The sequence below is a fragment of the Varanus komodoensis genome, unplaced genomic scaffold (assembly GCF_004798865.1).
Source record: "Varanus komodoensis strain SLA01 unplaced genomic scaffold, ASM479886v1 scaffold5, whole genome shotgun sequence".
NCBI lineage: Eukaryota > Metazoa > Chordata > Lepidosauria > Squamata > Varanidae > Varanus > Varanus komodoensis.
In genome coordinates, this window is record NW_025336087.1 from 30,778,688 (window position 1) to 30,803,353 (window position 24,666).

At 38.7% G+C, this 24,666-nt stretch overlaps 1 protein-coding gene across 1 annotated transcript in view; it reads right to left on the minus strand.

The window, feature by feature from the left end:
* TRIM36 (tripartite motif containing 36) overlaps positions 1-14,856 on the minus strand; it is a 44,062-nt gene extending 29,206 nt beyond the window's left edge. The window contains exons 1-3 of the mRNA XM_044446726.1: positions 14,802-14,856; positions 9,468-9,705; positions 2,995-3,320 (exon numbers count right to left, since the gene is read on the minus strand). Of these exons, the coding sequence (XP_044302661.1) occupies positions 2,995-3,320; positions 9,468-9,705; positions 14,802-14,828 (591 nt within the window). The 5' untranslated portion in view covers positions 14,829-14,856. The remainder of the gene's footprint in view (positions 1-2,994; positions 3,321-9,467; positions 9,706-14,801) is intronic.
* Between the last annotated feature and the right edge of the window lie 9,810 nt (positions 14,857-24,666).

Below are 24,666 nucleotides of genomic sequence, written 5' to 3' on the forward strand. Positions count from 1 at the left end.
TGCACGTGTGCAGGTATTAAAAATGCTTTCTTTCCAATGAAGCTGGCCATATGTTATAACATATCAATACCATGAATGTCTGCCTAGAAAATGGCTAATTGTAATGAATAGAAATGTTTAAGGCTATCCTCATGACACTTTTTAAAAGAAATTCAACAATTCACTGACTGAGCAAAAAGAAGGAATACACCTAAACTGCAAGATGGATGTCTTCAAGGGGAATGTTACCCCATCTAAGACAGATGGAATACAGGATTAGTCCCACTCCTGACCAGGAGCACTTCTGTCTTGCCTAGCTTAAGCTTCATTTTTTTGGCCTTCATCTAGCCCATTTCTGCCTCCAAGTACTTCAGAGCATCAAGAGCTTCCCAGTAATCTGATGGAGAGAGAAACAGAGATGCATTTTAATGACAATGCACTCCTCATATTTGGAAGACCTCTTCTGGGGGTTCCATGTAGATGTTAAATAGCATGGGAAACAAAACTGCCCCCAGTTTGTCTCCAGTACTACTATCTGGAACTGACTCTCCAGAAAAATAAAACACTGCCTTCATAGGTTCCAAGTGATCCAAACTAGAAAGAAACAATGGTAGATAGTATCAACTGCTTGAGAGTAATAGGTAGCAATAATAAACTGAAAGCATGAACGACCACAACACTGTTACTAGAAACAAGCCATCTGGTCCTGCAGAAGGGAAAAGCTTGTTCATTCTTGCCACCCCCCTCTTTTTTTTTTTGCTTTTCCTTAATAAAATATCAGATGCAAGCTCTTTGTTTCATCCAGTTACATGCTTTGCATGTTATAAAGATGTTTTCACATTAGTAGATTGCTCTGCTTCTTACCATATTTTCCTAAATAAATAGCAGAAATGAGAGATATTATAATTACATTTGACTAAAAATCCACAAGCATGGAATTTAACATTTTATTATTAAGCCACTTAACACAATTCCACTTATTACAAGATTCTATCTTCTTTCTTTTTATCTTACAGGTGTTGTAAATTGGAACTAGTTCAAGATCACCAGCTCATATTACAGGATTTCTAAATCAACCTTCATTATTCACTTTACAACACAGCTTTGCTTACAAAAATCTATTTGTGTGAACAGAAGGCACTTCCACACATAGGTGGAACACCAGAGTACCTTCAGACTACCTCAGCCACTGGCTATAGTCCTCTATATTGCATCCCATTATGGAAGGTTCTCCACCCTCACTGAAACAGCTTTTCAGGAGAAAAAAAGCTCTGCTACATTTCTATCAGAGAACTCAAGCTGTTGTTAGATTACAACTACGATCATCCCTAATCATTGGCCATGTTGGTTAGGATTGAAAAGAGTCCACCATCTTCTAGAGCAGCAATTCCTAGACTGTGTTCCGTGGAACCCTAGTGTTCTACAAAAGCCTTGTAGGGGCTCTGCGAAAAAATCAAATTTAAAACAAAATTTTAAATGAAACCAGACAGGGCCAACTATTCAACTGTCAACTGGCCTCCAAGCAGCAAACAAGGAAATTCATCACATCATTTGATTCCTAGGACTCTATTGTGTAGGGTTGGGAATAATCAAAATAATTCATTTGGGATATTACCATATAATCATTTTATTCATTTGTTATATTTAAAATGTTTTCTCTATTTCCAAACCTACTACATTATACAAAGCATTCAGGCAATAGAAGCAGATAAAAGAAGGAAGAACACTGTGGGTTCACAATGCTTGGCAAAAATCAAGGATAGAGTTAGGGTTCTGCAGGAAAAAAAAGTCTTCAGAAAGGTTCCATGACTGAAAAAGTTTGAAAACTGCTGTTCTAGAGGACCATAGGTTCCCCACTCAATTTATACAATGGCATTCATGGTTCTTTCTATTCAAGTCAATGTTTAGGGCTTGGTGTAGATAAAGACAATCATAAATGGATGCAACTATCAATGATTCATAAGATGGAATTTGAAAATAAATTCTTAACCATCTAGGGAATAAAAATTTGGAACATAATAAAACACAGCAAATAACTTCATTTGTTTTTCTAAACTATATAGCCTAACATACATGTTCTATACAGCAAATTTAATCTCAGATTTCATTAAACAGATGCTTAGGTAAAGAACTATTCTTATTCATCCTCACATCTATACATCTGTAGCCTTTCCAACTTTGCAGATTACTGATAAAGACATCCATATATTGTATGCATGAAAGTAATGCTGGGAAGCTTACAGTCATTTAAGACTTCAGAAGTCAAATAAAAAATTAAAACAGGTAGCAGCCATTGGGATTCTGGATTATCTTCTTTTCCTTGACATCAAAGGTTGTCACAGTATGATGTGAAAATTGATTTGGTGTCAAGTTGATCTTTTTTAAAGTAATCCATTTTTTTAAATAAATTGAACCATTCTCTCATGGATAGATAAAGCCCCACCTGCAAACTAAACTAGAGCTGAGCAGTGAGACCTGGAAGAGTCATAGCTCAAGGGTAAAACACAAGTATTTCATGCTGAAGGTCACAGTTCAATCCGTAGCATCTCCAGGAAGGCTAGGAAAAACTCCTGAGTGAAACCTTGAAAAAGCTTCTGCCCATCAGTCTTAATATTATTGGGCTATGGAAAATATTAGATACTTAAGTTTTCAGAGTGAACATATCATACCTAAAACTGCAATTCAGCATAAACTATATTTAATATGGAAATACCAAACCTAAATATAAAATTGCTGAGAATATTATATTAACATAGGTAATTCCTAAAAGGAATTTAAGTTATTGCTGGATTTGCAATATTTGACAGTATTTGAAGATAGTATTATGAATTATTCTAGACCACTATGTTATACTATTTCAAAATAAAACTGATTCAGCACTGTGCTTTACATTAAAATTCTCACTTGAGGATTAAATTTTTCAGTTGTCCTCAAAATGCATCATCTTCATTTACTTTGTTTCTCACACAGAGATGCCAGTTGCAACACATACTGGGGGAAGGAAAACATACTTACTTTAGGCCTGAAGTTGGTAGTTGGCCCCACATATTCATGCTGGGCTTTTACAGTTCCCCAGGGATGATGTATTTTGAAGCATTCATTGCAATAACTGGCACTGCAATCCATGCAGCTCTTTGTGGATTCCTGTGCTGGTGGTTTACAGAGATCACACATAATGGCTGTTGCTGCCCTTGCTGCCTGCCTGTATCGCTCTACAATAGTTTCCAAGGTGAAGTTGCGAAATAGGCCATTGATGCCACGCTCTCCCAGGTCTATGTCATGCCGGCATCCAGGACAAGGGAAGACAGTTGGTCTAGGAGTCAAAGAATTGCGTTTCCAACCTGTGTAGATGGCAGAACCTGTCTTAGTTGCAGTACAATTTTAAAAATAGTTTGACAGGTAAAACTATAAATATGGTCTTAAATGAATACATTCCTAAATCATTGCAAACATATAAACTATGTTAAATGCTTGGTGTTTCCTATTTCGACAAACTTTTTATTAATTTGTAAAATGATGAATGGTTTTGTCTAATAACTACCATGCCTGAAAGTATATAATTCAAGGAAAATGAATGAGGAAATGGGAAGAGCTTGTTCATTTCTGCTTAACCTGAAGCTTCCTTCATAGCTCCTCAATTCCCAGGATCATCTACTACAGTTCTTGAATAATCTGTATAGTGGGAAGATTTTGTATTATGGATGAACATGTATTGTAGTCTGTTTGCTTTATATTATCAGTTGGATTCAGATTTGTCCTGGAACTACTGCACTGACATCACCCCCTTCTCACAACAGCCCTCTGGCCCCCTCAAAATGGTATGCAAATGGTCAAAAGGACATGTTGAATGGGCTGAGTAGTGGTGAGGAAGGGAAGGGTATTTCACCAAATTAAGTGGAGAAATTTGCTGAGACTGAAGTCCTTCCTCTAGCAGAAGGCGAGTCCAGAATCCAACTTTTATGGTGTTTCACTTTTATTATTGGGCTGATTATAGTTTATATTGATTTTATTTTGTTTCTGTTATAGTAACTCTTCCTGTTAAATCACAGATTGTTGTGTGTGCAAAAGACTGCTCTTTGTGTTGGGAAGCAATGCATACATTTAGTAAATAATAACAGTAATATGGTTGTAATGCATGCTGGGCACAAGAAAGAAAAAGGGGTAGAAATTAAAGAACCACAATTCTTAAGAAGATACTTTGAATCCTAAGTCTGGATGCTGAAATTCATGACCTTACAGAAGGGAAATTGTTTAAATTGTATTCTATTCCAAAGCTGCCATGATTTAGAATTACAGATAGGAACTCATGTTTATCATGCAAATGAAAAAGATGATATCTTTAATAGCTGGGTTTTAATTCAGTTTTAATAACATGAACTTGGCTTGTCTAGAACAGCACTTTCTTTAAATATTAAATATGAAACCCATAACACATAGTTAAAGCTACAAGATCTCTGTGCTAAGGCAAAATCACTTTTTCCACCGAAAATGCAACAGCCTAAATTTTGTGTCAAGGTTTACAGAAGTCTATCCTACTTTCATTTACTTTGCATAATTAAATGTTGCTTTCTAATTTTCAAGAAATTCAGATTATTATTGTTGGTATTTGTAGTTGTAGTAGTAATAGTATTACTACTTCAGTTCAAAAAGGAGAATTAGACAAATAAAGTCAATGAGCTAAGTGAGAGGAACAGAAGACCTAGAGATAATATGGGTAGCTTCCTGATATACAAATCAAGAAGTTGTACAAAATACTGAAAGCTCTATGGGTTCTAATATTTCACTGTTTCAACTTTTTTCCACAGCTCTAAAAGTTCTGGTTCTTTAAATAATGAAACTGAGGATCTCAGGATGTCAAATTCAGTCCATTCTCAAGATTATGCAGTGATCATATACACTCCAGAAATTTATACATGCATCTAGTACCTTTATATATATCTATATACATTAAAAACCACACACAATTACACTCAAATCAGCTGGTTAAAACATGCCAAGTATAAAGTAGTGCAAATTTTCCTAGTTCAAAAGTTCTCTAAAAACACTGAGTTGGGTCAAAAGAACCCTCTAATTCAAAAGGCAAGGAAACTTTAGACTCTGCCCTATAAGAGACTTAACTAATATGGATGATTTTATTGAGGAAAAATATTTGTATAATGTTTTCTAGTAGTTTTATCAGGACTGAAAGTTTCATATTTGTCAGGACTGAAAGTTTCACATTTGTGAATTACCAATGATAAAGCAATGAAAGCAACTTTTCCTATATACAACTCTAGCAGACCTTCAGAAAGATGCCTATTCTCAGTCATTGGAAAATGTGCAAACGCAGTGACTAGAACATTTATAACTTGATCACAAATTATCAAAGTATGCTGGTACTTAAAGCAAATTAAAGCACAAAAATCACATGCCCTGCAACAAGACAGACATGCAATACATTTTTGAAATATATTCTAGGCAGATTTTAAGGAACTTAGAGTGCAAGCATATCTAATTAAGTTCAACAGATTTTACTTCCAGGTAAGTGTAGGATTCCAGTCTTAAAGATTTAAGCAAGAGGGAAGCATAACATGCAATTACAGGCAGATTCCATAAAAACAGTCTTATGACTAATGCAGCAGGCAACCATCACTTGAATTCATACCATTCAATCTACAAATGGCAATGAAGCAGACAAAAGTAAATAACAAAATATAAAGTAAGTTTTATATATGGTGCAGTGGTCAAGTTTAGATAATGCAATCTGAAATGCATGACTAGAAACATGCTTTTGATGTGTCAACAGGTGTGAACCTTATCATTCAAACTAAATATGAAGTTAGATGACACAAAACTTTAATTAGTTAAAAATAAGAAAAAGCATGATAATGAAAACACTTTTATATACATACTGGTGACATCATGCTTATGACTAGTAAATCCAGTAGTTCTAAGATGTCCCATCCCTTTTCATTTAGTCTAGGTATCATCACTCTGTCTATGCTCTTACATGGCATTCTACCACCATTCACACAGATGCAAAAGAATATTATTTATTTAGAATTAATGAGTACTGACAGAATTTCCCATCAGCTGTAATTAGCAGGGAGGCAAGTGGACACTTGTTTGTGAACCATTATTTGATTTTGACAATAAAATTATTGGAAAACATAAAATAACTAATATGAACTGTTCATTTTTCATTTGCCTTTGTCTTCAATACTATTCCTAACTCAATATTCCAGTTCATATTATGGCTCACAGTATCTTTTCAGGCCAATTCTAGCTGCTGTTTTTGACCTTTAATAGAAAGGTAGTACATAATCAATAAAATATGGGGGAAACTGTATTCTGCTCAGCATCTGTTTCCATCTACATAGATGCAGAAACAGCTTTTTAAACTTCTGGCTGCAAAATCAGTCCCCACTATCTTTATCTGTTTTTCACATGACTAGCAATAGCAATAACTCCAATCCAGCACCTATATGCTGTGAGCTGCATGTGTCTAGAATAAATTCTGCTTGAGAACATCACTTTTGCTTAAGAGAAAACAATCTCCATACTTAAATGTATGATTTACCATAGCAAAAGTACCAGAAAAGGGATAATACATCATTGTCTTGATAAAAAATTTTGAATACAGCAATATCACCAGTATAATAAAGGAAAATCAAATTTCTGGGGGGAGTTTTTAAAAACATCTTGTTCAAAGTCAACTGGATTTATGTAAAGTTCACAAGTGAATACCTTTTCTTAGATAAAATATTTGCTTAGGGATCTTTGAGACAGACAAGCATCAAGTTACAGCCCGGATGTAAAAGTGTTGAATGAATTAAGTATTATTATTACTACTACTACTACTACCGCTACTACATTACATTTCTGTACCACTTGTAGCCAAAGCATTCTGAGCAGTTCACAGTATTTTAAGTTACCCATCTAGATTTCAACCTGGCCTAACCTTGCATAGCTTCCAAGATTAGGCAGTATCAGGCACATCTTTATCTTAATTTTGTCCACTTGTTTTCCTTTTAAATAAAAGTTTATTCCAAATAAAATTTACTCATTCAAGTATTGAAAGAATTTTTCAGTTGTATTCCTATATTTGTAAAATGCGTTCTTCCTCACAAACTAACTTTAAAAAGAGACCTGCATCTGCAGCAATGCAAATCTTTGGTATCTCTCTGTATTTTCAAACGTGGTATTTTTGCCTTGAGAGTAATTTATTATGATGAATAGAAACTGTAAAGGAAAGTATCATGGAGCTTTCAAGAAAAAAATTAACAATTCACTAACTGAACAGAAAGGAGCACTCCTCAGCTGATGCAGGAGTGGCAACTCCCACAAGTACAGCCATGCAACACAAAGGTACTTTTGTTTCTTTCTGTGCTCCTGCTTCCCTGTTGTCTGGCACGGCTATGAAAAGGAAACGATAAGCTTCTGCTCCTATTCTAGATGAACAACCGTTTAGCATGTTGTCCAAGCCCTAAACCATAGATAATATTAACTATGGTTAATGAAAATAAGCCAACTTCATAAACTATGGCTTGTTTTCATTAACCATAGCTATGATCATTCATGGTTCATTCAAGTAAATCATAAACAGAAGTGAAAAAAAAAATCAAACTCCTCCTTTTGACCAAGTCAGATGGAGAGCACACACCTCCAAGAGAAGTATGCACATTCCTGTAATATTAAACTTTGATTTAGAATTACATCTCTAACAACCCAAAGAATTTTAGTGGTAGCATATGGAGAAAGGGCTGGCAATAACTTTTCAAACATTATAAATGCTATTTTATTATCCTTGAGCTAGAAACAGTACTGCAATACTGTACTACTCTTCCAGAGACTAAGCGCTTGTTTAGGCAAACTGAGAATACCTAATTCTACTGAGAACCACAAATTAATATACTCTACACTACATTAACTACTATATTACTTTCCTCTACAATAGGATGCAGTAGATCAGAATATATTACATCACAATTTTCACCTGCATACAACAAATTACATCAGTATTTTTAAAAATGAAGCCACTGTGTCAAAAGAGAATATTTCCACCAATATTAATAAGCTGTTATTTCACCTGCATCAGAACCACTTATTAGTTATTTCTGGGTGTAATGTTTTATTTGAATTGACATTTAAAACCATGCAATAAGAGGTATCACTTGAATCCAGTTGACCATTCAATCTACTCCAAAAAAATAAATTTTCCTCTATATTGTTACATATATCTGCTTGCTAATCTTGGACTTGACCACTGATACTTTAAAAAATCACTAAGGGTCTAACATAAGTATGATAAAGTCCAAATACTACCAACTACTATCTACAGCCATACAAAAGTGAAGCATTCTACCTCTCCACCCAAGAGACCTCCTCTGTGAGGCTGTAAACAATGGATAGAGAATTGTTTATAAAAACTGAAAAGGATTTTGTACTCATTTACTATGGCATACTCAATATAATGTCCTTCCTATTTTAATACATAATTTATTTTAAATTACACAATGTAATTGTTAGATTCAAGCATTGATTATTTGGTAATGAAAATATGATTTCCATAAAACAACAGAACTGCAGACTTGCTTCCCATGCATAGGTGACTGGTAACTTCGTATTCAAAGACAGCATGCATGCATTTATTAAGCAACAGTTTCATAAATGCAAATAGTCATGGAAATTATATTAAAAACATGAAGTTTGACTATATTATTCAGTTATGGTGTCTACCCCAGTACAATGCTACTAAAATTTAATTTCAGTCCATCAAGAGTAAGCTAAGGAAGAATCCTGTTGCAAAAGAGGGACCGTAACATGTGGCAGAACATGTATACAGATGGTCCCATGTTCAACTCTTAGTATCTTCAGTTAAAAGGATTAGGTTGCTATTGACATGAAAGATCCTGCAAAGCCACTACTAATCAGAGCAAGCAGTACTTAGATTGGATAGACATATAGCCTCTCAAAGCTCTAAGAAGAATTCAGTAGCAGTTCGATGAAAAATTCTTACGCCACATACACAGTAGAAACCATAACCGATTTGGGGAAACCAGATACCATAACTGAGATTAACAACATTTTCTTGGAATGTATTACAAAAACAAATGGGACATATTTTCAGCTCTATGTATTTTGGACAATACAGGCAAACATGGAATCCAAGGAGCTCTAAAAACCTACAAATAGGTTTGTAGGTTGGGTAGGTCAACAGCCAGGTCTAGAAGTCATGACATTCCCCCAAGAAGGGGTTAAATAACCCACAGTGAAATACAACAGTGCAAACTAAGCCTATTTACTTAAAGCAAGCAAGCAATCAAACTTACCAGAAAAGCATTCAGTATACAAGTAAAATCTACTTCATTGGAAAGCTAACATTCTATGAACATTTTGTCAATCATAAAAGTAAGTCTATAGAACAAGACATTTTGTTACATTTTTAAACTAGACTAACTACTTCAGAAAACATTTTGCAACTCAAATTCTGTGCTAATCAAACATACCTGATCTATTAACCCTGTCAAGTCTATCCAAGCTAGGGGAATGCATTCGGTTACGAGGGCTACTTTGACTGGAAGTCTCTGAGGCAGCATCATTGAATGAATCTTCAAGCGTGAAGTACATAATTTCTTTTACACATTTGTGGCAGATACTGTGCTGGCAAGGAAGAATAAGTGGATGGGTAAATAACTCCTTGCATGCTGGGCAGATGAGCTCTCGTTCAATGTTCTTAATGGTAACCTGTAAGGAAAAAAGACAGGAGTGAAAAAATAAAAAAGCAAGATGACTACTCTCATACATATTAAAAAAGGCATGTCATGTCTATCAGATCACCTAAAAAAATGGAAAGACATTCATGTAACTTTTTCAGTTTAAGCTTCAGTTTCTAGAACAACAACATAAGGCTCATTTGGGAAAATACTTGCATATAACAACAAAAGATAGCCAATAGTTTTGATGTTCTGATTTAGCATTGCAAAAAGTGATACAGTAAAGAATGAAGTGTTATTATAAGTTTTACTGATAATATGAGAACTCCAATATACTCTTTAAAACATTGGAAAGGGTGATCAGACTGTTTTATCAGACTGTTGTCAAGAAAGGTAGAAGGACAGTGTTCCAGCTTGTATGGAAGGTTATGTGCGCTGGAAGGAAGTCCTTAAATCTAAGTGCACCAGAAGAGACTGTAGTTAAAATACACTCTGTAGAAGGCCAGAGATATTTATCTTTCTTTAAATTAATGGTATGGGCAAAGTAGGAAGCACTACTAAACCAGCATAAATAAGGAGAAAAATGTGGAAACCCTAACCCACTGACCTCAGTGGAAGTTATTTCTAAGTTGATCTATATAGATTTTCCCTGCTAGTCAAATATGAATGAATCCTATTAAAAGGTTGGGTGGTTCCTTTTGAGCTTTGGAAATTTTACTCTCTGTTCAATCGCTTGCTCTATAAAATTGAGTTACACTACTAAACAAGCCATTGCATCAGCCTTTTCACACTTTCCTGAATGCTGGTGAAGGAAAATAAGTCCAGAACTCACGTGCAAACACGTCCTTTGGAAAATTGCTTATAAAACTATTAAATGTTTTTCAGATTATTAAGAAGTAATAAAATAAGGGCTGCTATCCTATGCTTACATATTCAAGAATAAGCCCATTAACACCAGTGAATCCTGCTTCCAAGTATGATCTATGATTATAGACGTATTTACCATCTGCATTGAATTAACACAACAATAAGCATGGTGTTCTTGCATCTGTCTATTTAGAGAATGTTAGAATTAAATTATCTTCCATTAGGACAGTGCTCAACCTTCTGCTGACAAGCCTGTAAGCAAGTATTCACGAACTTTAATTAACTGAAGTCCTCCTCCCTTCTGGTCAATTCTGCTTCAGCTTCGAGCCACAAGTTGTACCTCTGGATTCATGTTTAATATTGCAAGATCTCTCTTCTCCACTATGATACTCAGTAGCAAATAATAATACCACAGAAAGTATAAAAGAAATTTCCTATCAAAAGGATTATTTAAAATAAAGCTCTATTTAAGCTTTATCCTGTAGGGTGCACTTTCACCAAGATGCCATGGTATGGCAGCAAATACCATAAGAAGAATGCACAGAAACATGGGAACAAACATCATGTTATATTACTGTTTTAATATATATTCTTAAAATATTTCATTATTACATGTAACTCCAAGACAGCACTAATTTTATTTCCTTGTAGTGCTCAGAGAATTTATATTTTGATAACTAATACACGTGAAATTAACTGTTTGCCCCTTCAATAGGAACACTCTAGTGTGCATGCAGCAGTTTGCTTTGCTCTCTTCCAAAAGAAATCTGAAGAACAAGAAAGCACATTGTTAGAAAAGAGAGATGCTTGTCCCAGTTACCGTTCAGTCAGAATAAGTTATAGCCTGGTTGAATAAATTAGGAGACAGACTCTGCAATGCTCAGCTCTTTGCTTTTTGGAATAGTGCTTTGTGAAATGGGCTACCAAAGAGATGATCAATCTTGTATTCATCTTCTAGAAACAAAAGCTTCACCTTTCACTCATCCAAAGACAAAAGGAAGAGAGTTAGCACTGAACATTAGTCCTTAACACACTGGCTAGAAAGATGATAGCTGAAAGGGTTAGGATAGAGCTGTACAAACTCATTTCTTCTGTACCATTGCTTGTCTGCCAAGGAATTTAGAAGCATCCTGAACAGCAGTCATAGTTCAACAATGATCACCCTTGATGTAGGTACATGCTGATAGTATGCCATCAACTCAGGGTTATTTACTCAACAGCATTCAATAGGGAAAAGTTAGTCAAGGGTTACTTTCTTCATCTTAAATGGGTGTTTCCACCAACTTCTTTGATGTACTCAATCCACACTGTTGGTATGTTACTGTCAAATATTTCCTATCATTTGTGCAGCCTAATGACATGGACAGGCTGTCTGAAGAGTTGAGATCTGCCATTCACATACTGAATCTTGCCCTTCTAAGCATGTAAAATCAGGCAAGCCAAGGTTAACTGGACTGCAGAGACCATTAACAGCTTCTTAAAGGGCAGGGTGGTTCATTCTGCCCATTTAAAAATTATTGTGCAATATAGTTTACCATTTGCAAACAAAATATTGTGAGTAAATATGTCGCAACTATAATCAGTACTTGATGATACTGCTTCCCTAAAATGGTTCTGTTTGGTTTGATGTGGTTTTGGGATGGAAACCACCTTAGTTGCCTCAGTAGAGGATCTACAGCAGAGGAAAGACAAGGAGTACAATCCTCTTGGTTTTCCTGGACCCTTCAGTAGCTTTTGTTATATGACCACAGGATCTTTCTGGGTCACTTCTCCAAAGTGGGACTTATGGGCATGGCACAATAGCAGCTTCAATCTTTTCTGGAGGGACACTTCCAGGAGGTGATACTGGGAGACCTGTTCAATCCTGTCATAAGCAGCCGATATATCTTGTTTTCTATGCTTTTTAACATCTACGGGAGACTGCTAAGGAAAGTCATTCACAGATTTTGGCCAAGGTACCCTCAATATAGATGGCACAAGTTCTACCACTCTTCCCTATCTTAAAATTCCAGGCAGGCAAAAGAAATTGTAGATAAGTGTTTGGAGGCAGTTCTTCTATGGAAGAGGGGATAGAAAATTAAAACAGCTGGTCATGAAAACGTCTGATTCAGACAGAGGGTTGACATTTGGTTTGACAGGATTACATTACTCAAAGAGCCATGCAAGCAGTGTGGAGGTTTTCTTAGATCTGGAGCTATCTGCAGAGGCATAGTGGTTCTGATGGTCAAAAATGCAGCTTACCATCTATAACCCCTTCTGAACCAAACAGACCTAGCTTTAGTTACAACCAGACTAAATTACTGCAATGCTATGTATATGGGGTTGTCTTTAAAGAGAGTTTGGAAACTAGCTTATACAAAATGCAGCTACCATGATGCTTGTGTGGCTCAAGTGTTCCGATCATATAACACCAATTCTCTACCAGTTGCATTGGCTGTATATTCAATTTCTAGGTTAAACTTAAAACACTTGTTTGGCCATTTAAAGACCAAAACAGTTCAGAACCAAATTACCTGAAAGACCACCTGTCTGCACAACCCCAAAAATGGCCCAGAGATTCTGCTCTCCAGATTGGGAGGGGGGGCGGATAAAGGACAGCACCTGTTCAGTGGGGGCATCATGTGCTGGGAAATGCTTCCTTTGCCGGAAAATGTTTATGATCCTTCATGTATAGCTTGACAACATTTTTATTCTGCCTCCAATTTGATTAAATGGCAGTTACCCAGGGTATCTTGTTGCGATGAGTTACACTGGCTACCAGTTTAAGTCCAGGCCCATTTCAAAGTGCTTGTTCTCACATTTAAAGCCCTAAACAGCCTGGCATGAAGTTATCTGAAGGAATGCCCATACGTCCCATATATTTCTACCCAACCCTTAAGGTCATCTGCCAAGGTGCTACTCAGGGAACCGCCCCCTAAACAAGAAAGGGGGTGGCAACCAGGGGAAGGGACTTTTCAGTAGTGACACCCAGTCTCTAAAATATGCTCACCAAGGTATGCCTGGTGCCATCCTTGCCATCTTTTCAGTGCCAGGTGAAAAACCTTTTCATTTTCCAGTTATTTTAATAGCTAAGGTTTTTTGTGCTAGTTTTACATAGTGCTTTATCATCTGCTGCATCCATTTAAATATTATTACGTGCAGTTGCGCCAGTGGATTAAATTATTATGGCTGCTACAGCTGTTGTCCTGTGGTTGGTGCTTTGTTGCATTGTTTATTTAAAATGAGTATTTTATAAATTGTATATATGATTTTTAAAATTGCAAACCACCCAGACAGCCTGCAAGCTAATGGGGCAGTATGCAATAAAATAAATAATAATGTTTCAATTAATTTACAGGTCTAGTTTTATGCTTTGTTGTGTCATATGTATTTTATTGACTCAGGGGAGATTTTGCCCTAAAAGGCTGGATATAAACATATTAAATAAATATTATCCCAAATGAACATGAGGTGCAGGCAACAGTTCTTAACTCTGAAAAATCAGTCAGATTTTCACTGTCATATTTTTCCCTCAGTCAGCTACTCACTCTCCCTTATGAATTGCCACAGGTGAGACTTCTACACACATATCTACTTCAGTGCAGGTATGCAGTGACCAACTGGGAGACTGATCACATCCCAACATGTGTAAAGAGCATCCATGATTGCCTGATTAGTTCTCACAGACTGTCAGTCTCAGACACAAACAAAATGTCATTGTCCTGATCCCATCTCACCCTAGCAGCACAGATTCTTTATGGATTCGAAGGGAACCCTGCTCAGACTGGAGCAATGACAGCTCCTCCCAGGGATAGAGTCCACCAAATGGTAAGCCGCTGCAGCAGAATGAGTTTGCACAAACCTCTGGCGCATGGTACAACACACCCAAGTCTCCGAGTCTTGCGTGTATGTGTTAAAGCAAACAGAGAGAGAAAGAGGAATCAGCCTTCATGTAGAGGGGCGGGGAGGGAATCTGGCTAGACCATAGGCAGAAATCAAGTCTACAAGAAAACGCTGAGAGAGGCGGAAGAGACTGGAGAAAAATACTGCTCTTGCAACTGAGACATTTGAGTGGGGAAGTGGGTGAGTGGAGAGGGGCGGCGAAAGGGAAGGAAAGGAGGTATTTCGACTGCCTCCCTTCCAACCGCGACAGGAGATGATCAGCGGGATCATCTCGTTCGCGTTACATCCAGAACGAGAAGCCAAAGCCCCACTCTTGCAAGCTCCCCTTCTCAGGTAAGCCGCTGCATCCCGGCGCTCCCCCCTCAAGACCACACTCACGGCGGGTTCCAGCCGGTCCCCTTCCATCCTGCTGCTACTGCTGCTGCTACTGCTGCTACTGCCGCCGCCGCCGCTGCTCTCGGGCGGTTGAGCCGACTATGCCCGGCGCGCACGTGTCTGGTTCGCTCGCTCCGCAGACTCTCGGAACCGGCTGGGTCCGCCCTCCCCCCCGAGAGCGCGCGGCGAGAGGGAAGGGAGAGAGAGTGAGCGAGAGGGCGCGCGACGCGGCTACGAGGCGCCCAGCAGCTGCCACTACTGCCCCAAGGAAACTCCGCCGCCGGCAGGGCCGGGCGGGGCGGCGGGGGGCGGGGCGCGAGCGGCGCCTGGCAACGACGCCCACGCCACAATGGGGGAGGGGCGCCACCTGGCCCCTTTGTTGAGCCGCCGCGGCCTCAGGCTCGAGGCGGCGGTCCCGTCCTTTTTCCGCCCGAGGTTTTATTTAGGAGAGGGCGGCCGACGGGAGAGCGGAGCCGTCCAGCGGCGACCCCTTGCCTCACACATCCGCTGCACACACGCAGGCGCCAAACCGGGGAAGGAAACGCGAATCCAACCGCGGGCTTCTCGTGGTCCGCTTGTGCAAAATGTGAGAGGACGACCTATCCCTGGGGATGCCGTCCCTTTCTCTCCACGCTTGCACTGAGGGGGCGACCGCGGCTGCTTCCCAACGGAAGTCGGCATGGCCGGTTCTCTGGAAGGGCGATCCGCAAGAACAGGGAGCAACTTCACCTATGGAACGCCTGTCTCATACAGATGTCACCAGACACGGCAAGGGGACAACTCGACCTACAGTCTCTTTTCAGCCAAGAATGCGTTTTGTTAGTCTTCTGAATAGAAAAATCTTCACTCGAGGAAGATGTGGTTGACTACGTGCCGTTGAAAGGTGCAAACAAAAATCTGTATTCTGCCCCTTTCTTTTAACAAGAGTTATTTTAATTCCCAGAACCATCACTTCTGGCAACCCAGGATGCTCAAGTCTGGAGTTCATCTCTAGGTAACAGCAGCATATTGATTATCCAAATGCAAATTGGTTACCCTTACTAGCACAAGAGATTTGCAAGACAGACCCTTGCTAGTTCTGTCACAAATAGCTTCCCACCTCCCAATTTTATGCTGGGAAGGAATAAAGATTATCAGAATAAGCTCTTCAGCCTGACAAAAGAAATTCTCTAATAAAGGCATATTTCCTTGGGAAACTAACCTCAGGGAAGGAATTTCTGCCCAATCCAAATTTTAACAACAAGGTATACACCTCAACAATTATCTTTAAAAAACTGTCTACAGAAGAGATTTTAGAAAAACACCTCTTTTTCTTTCAGTCTCACACGCATGCATGCACACATGACAGAAAGATAAGTTTCCCTACTGAGAGCAGCACCTAATTGTAAACATCTGTTTATGAGAGTAATATGTGACTGAAACACTGCAGGGATTCATGGCATGAAAAATTGTTTCAACCATAGGTGCAGAATGCTTTATAATATCTATTTGTACCCTCACTTCCAAGTATGTGAACACAAGATCAGAGAGCTTTCCTGCAAGGTTGGTACACACATATACAGAAAGCTGTGTGCAATATCTGCAATGATTATACAGTGATACCATGCTGCCAGGGTTTGTTGATGGCAGAGCACAGCTGGCCAGCACAAACCTTCTGAGTGACCACAGCCAGACATGGATTTTTTTATGGTCAGCAAAGGAAGTTCAGCTTGTTCACATAACAGCTCAGACTCAGAACTCACTAAGTGCCTTAAATCTGGAGGATGAAAGTAGCCAAAGTCCATTCTTTATAGCTGCTCCAGTGATACAAGGAGACTGAACAGGATCAACCTTCCATTGACTGGAAACCAACGTAGAGACTTAGTTGTACTGGGCCAAAGGTTATTCCCTGAATGCAAAACAAACATCCCAATGGGTGGGGTAGGATGCAGCTAGAGTACAAAAAGGGAAATATTGTTATGATTTATGTGCAAATGAAGCCAAATTAAATATTAAAATCAGGTACTAATGAGCTTTTGATAAGTGTGGTGTGGGAGCCAGTGTGGTGTGGCGGTTAAGAGCATGGGACTGGGACTCAGATGATCTGGGTTCTAGTGCCTGCTCAGCCATGGAGCCAACTGGGTGACTTTGGGCCAGTCACAGACTCTCAGCCCAACCTACCTCACAGAGTACTTGTTGTGGGGATAAGATGGAGGAGGAGATGTAAGCTGCCTTGAGCCCTTTGTAGGAAAAAGGCAGGATATAAATCGAAAAATAAATAATAAATAAGACAAAACAGTTTAAGTTCTTTAAGTATATCACTTAAAAATTAAACCCTTCAGGAAGACTGCTTTCTAAAACAAAAGGAACAGCAAGTCATAGAAGGCACAAGTAATTTAGTGCATCTTACTAATATTGCATTGGCACAAGGGTAATGAAGCTGGCTCAATTTAGCCACAGCCACTTGGTGGATATCAAATTAATGCTAAAGATATAATCCTTAAAGGACATATAGGGAGTTAGCTTCATTATATAAGAATTCAAAGGATTATGCTATAATATGGGCATGGAAGGGTCCCAAAATAGTAGAAAGATAAATGTTTCTACCATTGTCAGTTCAATTAGATTAACACTAAATTAAAATTAACAAATCCCACCATACCTAGGCAAAGGGCATCTCCATTATCCACATCTAGCAAACAAGTATGGGTGCGGGGGGCAGATCCAATCTGCAGATATGTCTAATTAAGCATCTAAAAGTACAATGGCTAGAAATTTTTAGATGGCTGGACTGACTTGGTTCCCATATCATGAGAAGCTATTGCAGGCAGCTACTCACAAGGGTCTCGTCTAATCCAACCTAGCATGTCAAGTGGGTGTGGCTTACTTTTAATGAATAAGAATCCCTACAACCTATGACTTCTTTTAGTGGTTATTATATCCACAATGGGTTGTTGTTCAAACTCAGGAGATTGATTTGATCATGGCTTGCTGAAAAGTGCCACCAAGTCTTCAGGCAGGAGTTGATAAAAACTCTTTGTGAGTGATCTTGGTTCCTGTAGTTTGCCTAGCAGTATATTGTGCTGTAGCAGCCTGTGACGTCCCTCTTTCTTTGGCTGTCTCCTCCTATACTTCCCATGGTATTTCAACACCTCATTTGTTAGCAAAATACTTTCTCTTACCTGTGTGTAATCTACATAGCAACCTTGAAAGAGTCTGTTATCCTGCCACTTTCATCTGAGTCTTCAAATTGTCCTTCCTCCATCTCTCTATAACAATGTTTCTGAAAGGATCCACCTCAGGAAAAATCCTATATTTAATTTCAAAAGTTAACTCATACAGTAATTTGAGACTTTAATTTCTTTCTTTAATATGCGGTTGTGGTTAAAATATTAGTGCAACAAATAGATACTGATATTAACACCACCATACTTTTGTTAAATATTCACACCGTTGATAGGCCATTCCTTCTAGGCTCTGGATCCCAAACTGCCCCCCACCCTTTTAAGGGCCCTTCCAATAGCAGGGGAACTATTATGCAATCCAGAAACACTTGTGGCGGGTACTTGAGCTATTTAAGTTTACAAAGTTTGCTTTCTAGAGTAATTTGTTCCCCATAAAGCTCTTTACCACAACTCTTTTCATAAGATCCCTTCACACAAGCATCACACAGTTCAGCTTGGGAGGTATCTGAGGGACCCAGCTTAGAGGGAGAAAAGCAGTATAAAATAATTGGGAGGCATTTCTAGAATGGGGCTGAACTAGGCATATTACTATATCTTTGGATAAGCCCAGAGACTCAGGAGTACCTCAGGAGCATCAGGCACAATAATCTGTCTCCCTGGTTTTCCATGAAGATGCTATCTTTTAAAAAGGACTTTTTAAAAAGGATAAAAAATGCTTTTGTCATACCCCCAACAGTGTAAGAAGCTGCCGTGTGTGCTGAAGAAAATTAAGGGAAGCATACCTCTCAACAAGTGGTCAGGAGCTGAACCATGCCATGCACCATGCTATTCTATCCCAAGCTTGCTACTATCCTGCCAGCTCAAAGGGATGTGATGCCCAGCTATACCATTGGCACATTGCTTCCCTTAAGCCACCCACACAAAGTCATGTAACAGCCAGTGCCTGACCTGATTTTCTTTCTTTGTGTGAATCTGGACCCATTACCAATGAGTGTACTGTCACTGAGAAGGGCCTACTGGATCCACTGAAACAAAGACGGAAAGAAGCTGAAGGAAAGCAGCTCCCTGTGGATAGCAACAAAATGTTAATGATAACATTAATTCAAGCAAAGAGACTTGATCTCTTTCACAGTCAGTTTGTTCCTTCTTGTTGCTCCACTGGGGGGAGAAAGGGAGAAGAAATCAACAAAAGCTGATTTTGCACATGCTCATATGTACATGGCAGACACATTATGAATTGCAGACCCTCCCATTTTGGTATTGTCAGGACTTCTTTGTTAAAGAGTAGAGTGCATGCTCAACCCTCTTTCTGATAGATCAAAGGGATTTCATGTATCTGTTTTGTCTTTAGGGTGTTTTCAAAACAAGATTTCACTTGCCTTGCTCTGCTAAGTATATTAAAACTGTAATGAATAAAAAGTCAGCAACCACTGTAAGTACATTTTAAACTAGCACCTTGCCCAGGACAATTGCATAACTATTCATCCATTCTTTCAACTGTCCATTAAGCTGTAACAACAATGAAACTTAAAAGACATAATCCACTACTATCTTAGCAGAAAAAACTAAGTAGTCACAAATTCTTTTCTTTTTCAACTTGGAATGAACCTGAGAATCAATTCACCTATTTGTTCCAGATGTATGCAACATTTGCAAAAACTGTCCTATGTACAACAAGATCTTTTTCTGTAGCACAGTCACTGGATTGTTTTATGGGTCCACATGTACATTTGTTCTTTAATTGTTTACTATTTTATCTGAAATATAAGGATTTTAATATGCAAATTAATCTCCCAAACCAGTGGTTATTATCTAAATAGCAAAACTTTTTATTTTATTTTTTCATTATGACTAAACTGCCCTTCAGGACAAGATTCAGGGACACATACAATCTAAAATAATAAAACAAACAACTAAATGAATACAAAAAGAACAATAGCCATAAAATCACAACGATCCAGAAACTACAAAAATATAACTAAGGGAACAATTGAATGCATGCTTATACAAAAAAGACCAACAACTCTCATCAGCCACCATTCTATATGCTTCTACTAAAAAAAAATAAAAATCCACCACTGAATTCAAAGAGTCTTATGCCCAGCTAAGCATGTATAGTTGCAGCCTAAAACCAGTTCTTCCTCTCTCCAGATAATTAGGATTGAACACACTGATTCTTGTTCAACAAGGCTCCTGGAGATGTACACTAATTGATTTTCTGTAATGATTACATTAAGAGCACTTCTGTCCGTTGGGGGAGGGAGAGTCTTGAGTATTTTCCTGGCCTAGCAGATGCAGGAAAGCATAGACTGCACTGCTTTCAGAGCAGACACAGAGACAAGCATAATCTGCCTGTGTTTACTCAAAAGCAAGTCCCACTGTCTGCAGTGGTGGATCTTCTTAACAAAAATAGCTAGGATTCTGCCTATAGAATAGTGATAAGCCACATGAGCCTCAATCAAATGTAGAGACTGCTTCGCAAAGAGTGCACACCTGTTTCACAAAGTTAACTGCCAGGGACTGGATAATGTTTCCCATATTAGCAGATAAGTTTTCAATGGTGTACTATTTTATCTGAAAGCACTGCTTTTTAGGAGGTAAGTTTGTTTGTTGCAAAAGTGGTTATTACTTTTTTTTACTGCTGAATACACAAAGCACACTTAAAACCATAAAATACCACATAATATTCTCTTTTTCCCCCTGTAGCCTCTCCCAAAGTTGCTCCAGAGTGTTTGCCCAAATTTGAGGGAAGCTCTGAGAATCCAGATGCCTTTGGATAAAATCTAGTATTAGTTAATAAAAACCTTTTGCTAGGTTGCTAGTGTGTAATACTGTTCAAATAAACATTTTCTCATGCTTTCAATACAGTAAGATATACACTAAGCTGAAATTCACCAGACCCAGTGCTGTCACTTCATAAGAGTGTCTCTCACATGTTATACATTTGAAATTATTGCTGCTAGACAAAGAACAACAATCTTAAGCAATATTCCAGTCAAGCATTTATGAATAAGTTAAGGAAGTGGTTTTGTCCTTAACCCCAAATCATGCAGAAGACCTTATTTAGCAATATCAAAAAGCTGATAGAAAGTAACTACAAAGCAGCTGTTGGTCAAGACTTGGTAAACGTATCATTGTCCTCTGTAACATGAAAAAGGACCTTGCTTACCTTTTATTGTGGGAGGGCGCAGTGAGCACTCACAGTGAACTGCACAGCTATCACAACCCCTTGATCCAAAAATTCACTCTTAGGCCCAAGAGTGAATACAGCCCACTTACAGGGGAGCACAGAATAGAACAGATAGATGCAGACAGAATGTAACAGTGAAATGAGTAATATACCAAAACATTAAATAAATTATATTTAGCAGTTTTATTATCCTACCTTGAAATGAAACCACTTGGATTACCTTTGTTGAAACTTCCCTCGTTCCAGCTTCATTCCTTTTCAGATTGGCTTTGTCTTTTCTCACTACTATTTTTTATTTTAAGGGCTATGAAGCATTTAAATTTGGTCACTTATGAGAAGATTCAAAGGACTTTGCTCATGAAGCAAAGTGGTATCGCCATTTTCCACACCAAGGCTGGCTCTATCACCAGGTTCCTAAGTGCTGCTAGAGGCAACAGTGCTAGCAAGACATGCACAGAAAATGCCTGCATGATGAAAATGAGATGGTGTTTGGAAATTATTTGGAACCCCAGTGAAGGTGCCTGGGGTGCTGCTTGGATGTGAAGTCTCAGCATGAAGTGTACATGCATGTTTATCACTTCAACTGACTCTGCAAGAACAAAGTCAAAATAATAGAGCAGCAGGAATGAGGGAGTAGAAGAGGTAGGCCAGCAAAATATTTAAGAGCAACTTTGATGCCTACTGTTGCTATAAAATGTAAGCTTCCCATTTAATGGGAGATGGGAGAGCAAACACCCAAAGTTACTCTAATAAACCACATCACACCAAAAGAGAACTTGGTTTTCACAGCTTCAAGAAGCGGTAAGTATCAGTTTCTCTCCTTGAACTACATTTATGGGCCCTGAATCATTTCCTGAAAGATGACAGCTTCTTCCTACTATACCCCGCCATCTGTCATCACAGAAAATGAAAGTATTTTTAGCAACATGGAAATATGTCTTATGCATACAACAATCCTTGTGATAGCTGTAATTAACTTCTAGTAGGAGTGATAAGCACAAATGCAAGTCATACACAGCTCCCCTGCAAGCCAAGGGCAGTGTGTAAACATGAATAAAATTTAAATTTAGCTGGTCAGAAAGGTTTCTAAATCCACACCAAGTTTGTTTCTTGGCAGGTGTTTGTTGTGAGGTGCTTGACAAATTCTTTACCTAATAAAGATTCAGTGTAATCAAATGGGAGGAAAATTCTATTTTCAGAATGGTGTTTAGACAGAAAGTTGGTAGAGATGAGTCATTAACATCTTGTTCAAGAAAGGATTTTGTTTCAATATTCATTCATACTATGAAATACTAAATATTACATTTACTACTGCATATTCCTTCTTCATGGATCACTGCCTTGTCATGGCGAAGGGACTTGCATAGCTCAATGAAGCTATGAGCTATGCCGTGCAGGGCCACCTAAGACGGACTGGTCATAGCAGAGAGCTCTGACAAAACGTGATCCACTGGAGAAGGAAATGGCAACCCACTCCAGTATCTTTGCCATGAAAATCCCATGGACAGTACCAAAAGGCAAAAAGATATGACGCCGGAAGATGAGCCCCTCAGGTCGGAAGGTGTCCAATATACTACTGGGGAAGAGCGGAGGACTAGTACTAGTAGCGCCAGAAAGAATGAAGCAACTGGGTCAAAGCCGAAAGAACACTCAGGTGCAGATGTATCTGGTGGTGAAAGGAGAGTCCGATGCTGTCAAGATCTATACTCCATAGGAACCTGGAATGTAAGATCCATGAATCAGGGCAAGCTGGATGTGGTCGAACAAGAGATGACAAGACTGAACATCGACAGCTTAGGAATCAGTGAACTAAAATGGACAGGAATGGGTGAATTTAATTCAGATGATCATCAGGTATACATACTACTGTGGGCAAGAATCCCTCAGAAGAAATTGAGTAGCCTTCATAGTCAATAAAAGAGTAGGAAAAGCAGTACTGGGATACAACCACCAAAATGACAGAATGATCTCAGTTCGAATCCAAGGAAAACCATTCAACATCACAGTAGTCCAAGTCTATGCCTCAACCACTGGTGCTGAAGAGGCTGAAGTTGACCAGTTCTATGAAGGCCTACAACACCTTCTAGAATTAACACCAAAAAATGATGTCCTTATCATCATGGGGGATTGGAATGCTAAAGTAGGAAGCCAAAAGATAACTGGAATAACAGGCAAATTTGGCCTTGGACTACAAAATGAAGCAGGGCACAGGCTGGTAGAATTTTGTCAAGAGAATACGATGGTCATAGCAAACACTTTTTTCCAACAACCCAAGAGACGACTCTACACATGGACATCACCAGACGGTCAACACAGAAATCAGATTGACTATGTGTTCTGCAGCCAAAGATGGAGAAGCTCTATAAAGTCAGTAAAAACTAGACCAGGAGCTGACTGTGGCTCAGATCATGAGCTTCTTGTTGCAAAATTTAGGCTTAAACTGAAGAAAGTAGGGAAAAGCACCAGGCCACTCAGGTATGACCTAAATCATATCCCTGATGAATATACAGTAGAGGTGACAAATAGATTTAAGGAATTAGATCTGATAGACAAAGTGCCTGAAGAACTATGGATGGAGGTTCGCAACATTGTACAAGAAGTAGCAACTAAAACCATCCCAAAGAAAAAGAAATGCAAGAAAGCAAAATGGCTGTCTGAGGAATCTTTACAAATAGCTGCGGAAAGAAGGGAAGCAAAAGGCAACGGAGAAAGAGAAAGATACACCCAATTGAATGCAGAATTCCAGAGAATAGCTAGAAGAGATAAGAATGCCTTCTTAAATGAACAGTGCAAAGAAATAGAAGAAAACAATAGAATAGGGAGGACCAGAGATCTCTTCAAGAAAATTGGAGATATGAAAGGAACGTTTCATGCAAAGATGGGCATGATAAAGGACCAAAATGGCAGGGACCTAACAGAGGCAGAAATTATTAAGAAGAGGTGGCAAGATTACCCAGAAGAACTATACAAGAAAAAACGTCCCTGATAACCACGATGGGGTGGTCAATGACCTCGAGCCAGACATCCTGGAATGTGAAGTCAAATGGGCCTTAGGAAGTGTGAGCAACAACAAAGCTAGTGGAGGTGACAGTATTCCAGCTGAGCTATTCAAAATCTTAAAAGACGATGCAGTAAAAGTGCTACACTCAATATGCCAGCAAATTTGGAAAATTCAGCAGTGGCCACAGGATTGGAAAAGGTCAGTTTACATTCCGATCCCAAAGAAGGACAATGCCAAAGAATGTTCAAACTACTGCACCATTGCATTCATTTCATATGCTAGCAAAGTTATGCTCAAAATCCTACGAGCTAGGCTCCAGCAGTATGTGGACCGAGAACTACCAGAAGTACAGGTAGGATTTCAAAGAGGGAGAGGAACTAGAGATCAAATTGCCAACGTACGTTGGATCATGGAGAAAGCTAGGGAGTTCCAGAAAAACATCTACTTCTGCTTCATTGACTATGCTAAAGCCTTTGATTGTGTGGATCACAACAAATTGTGGCAAGTTCTTAA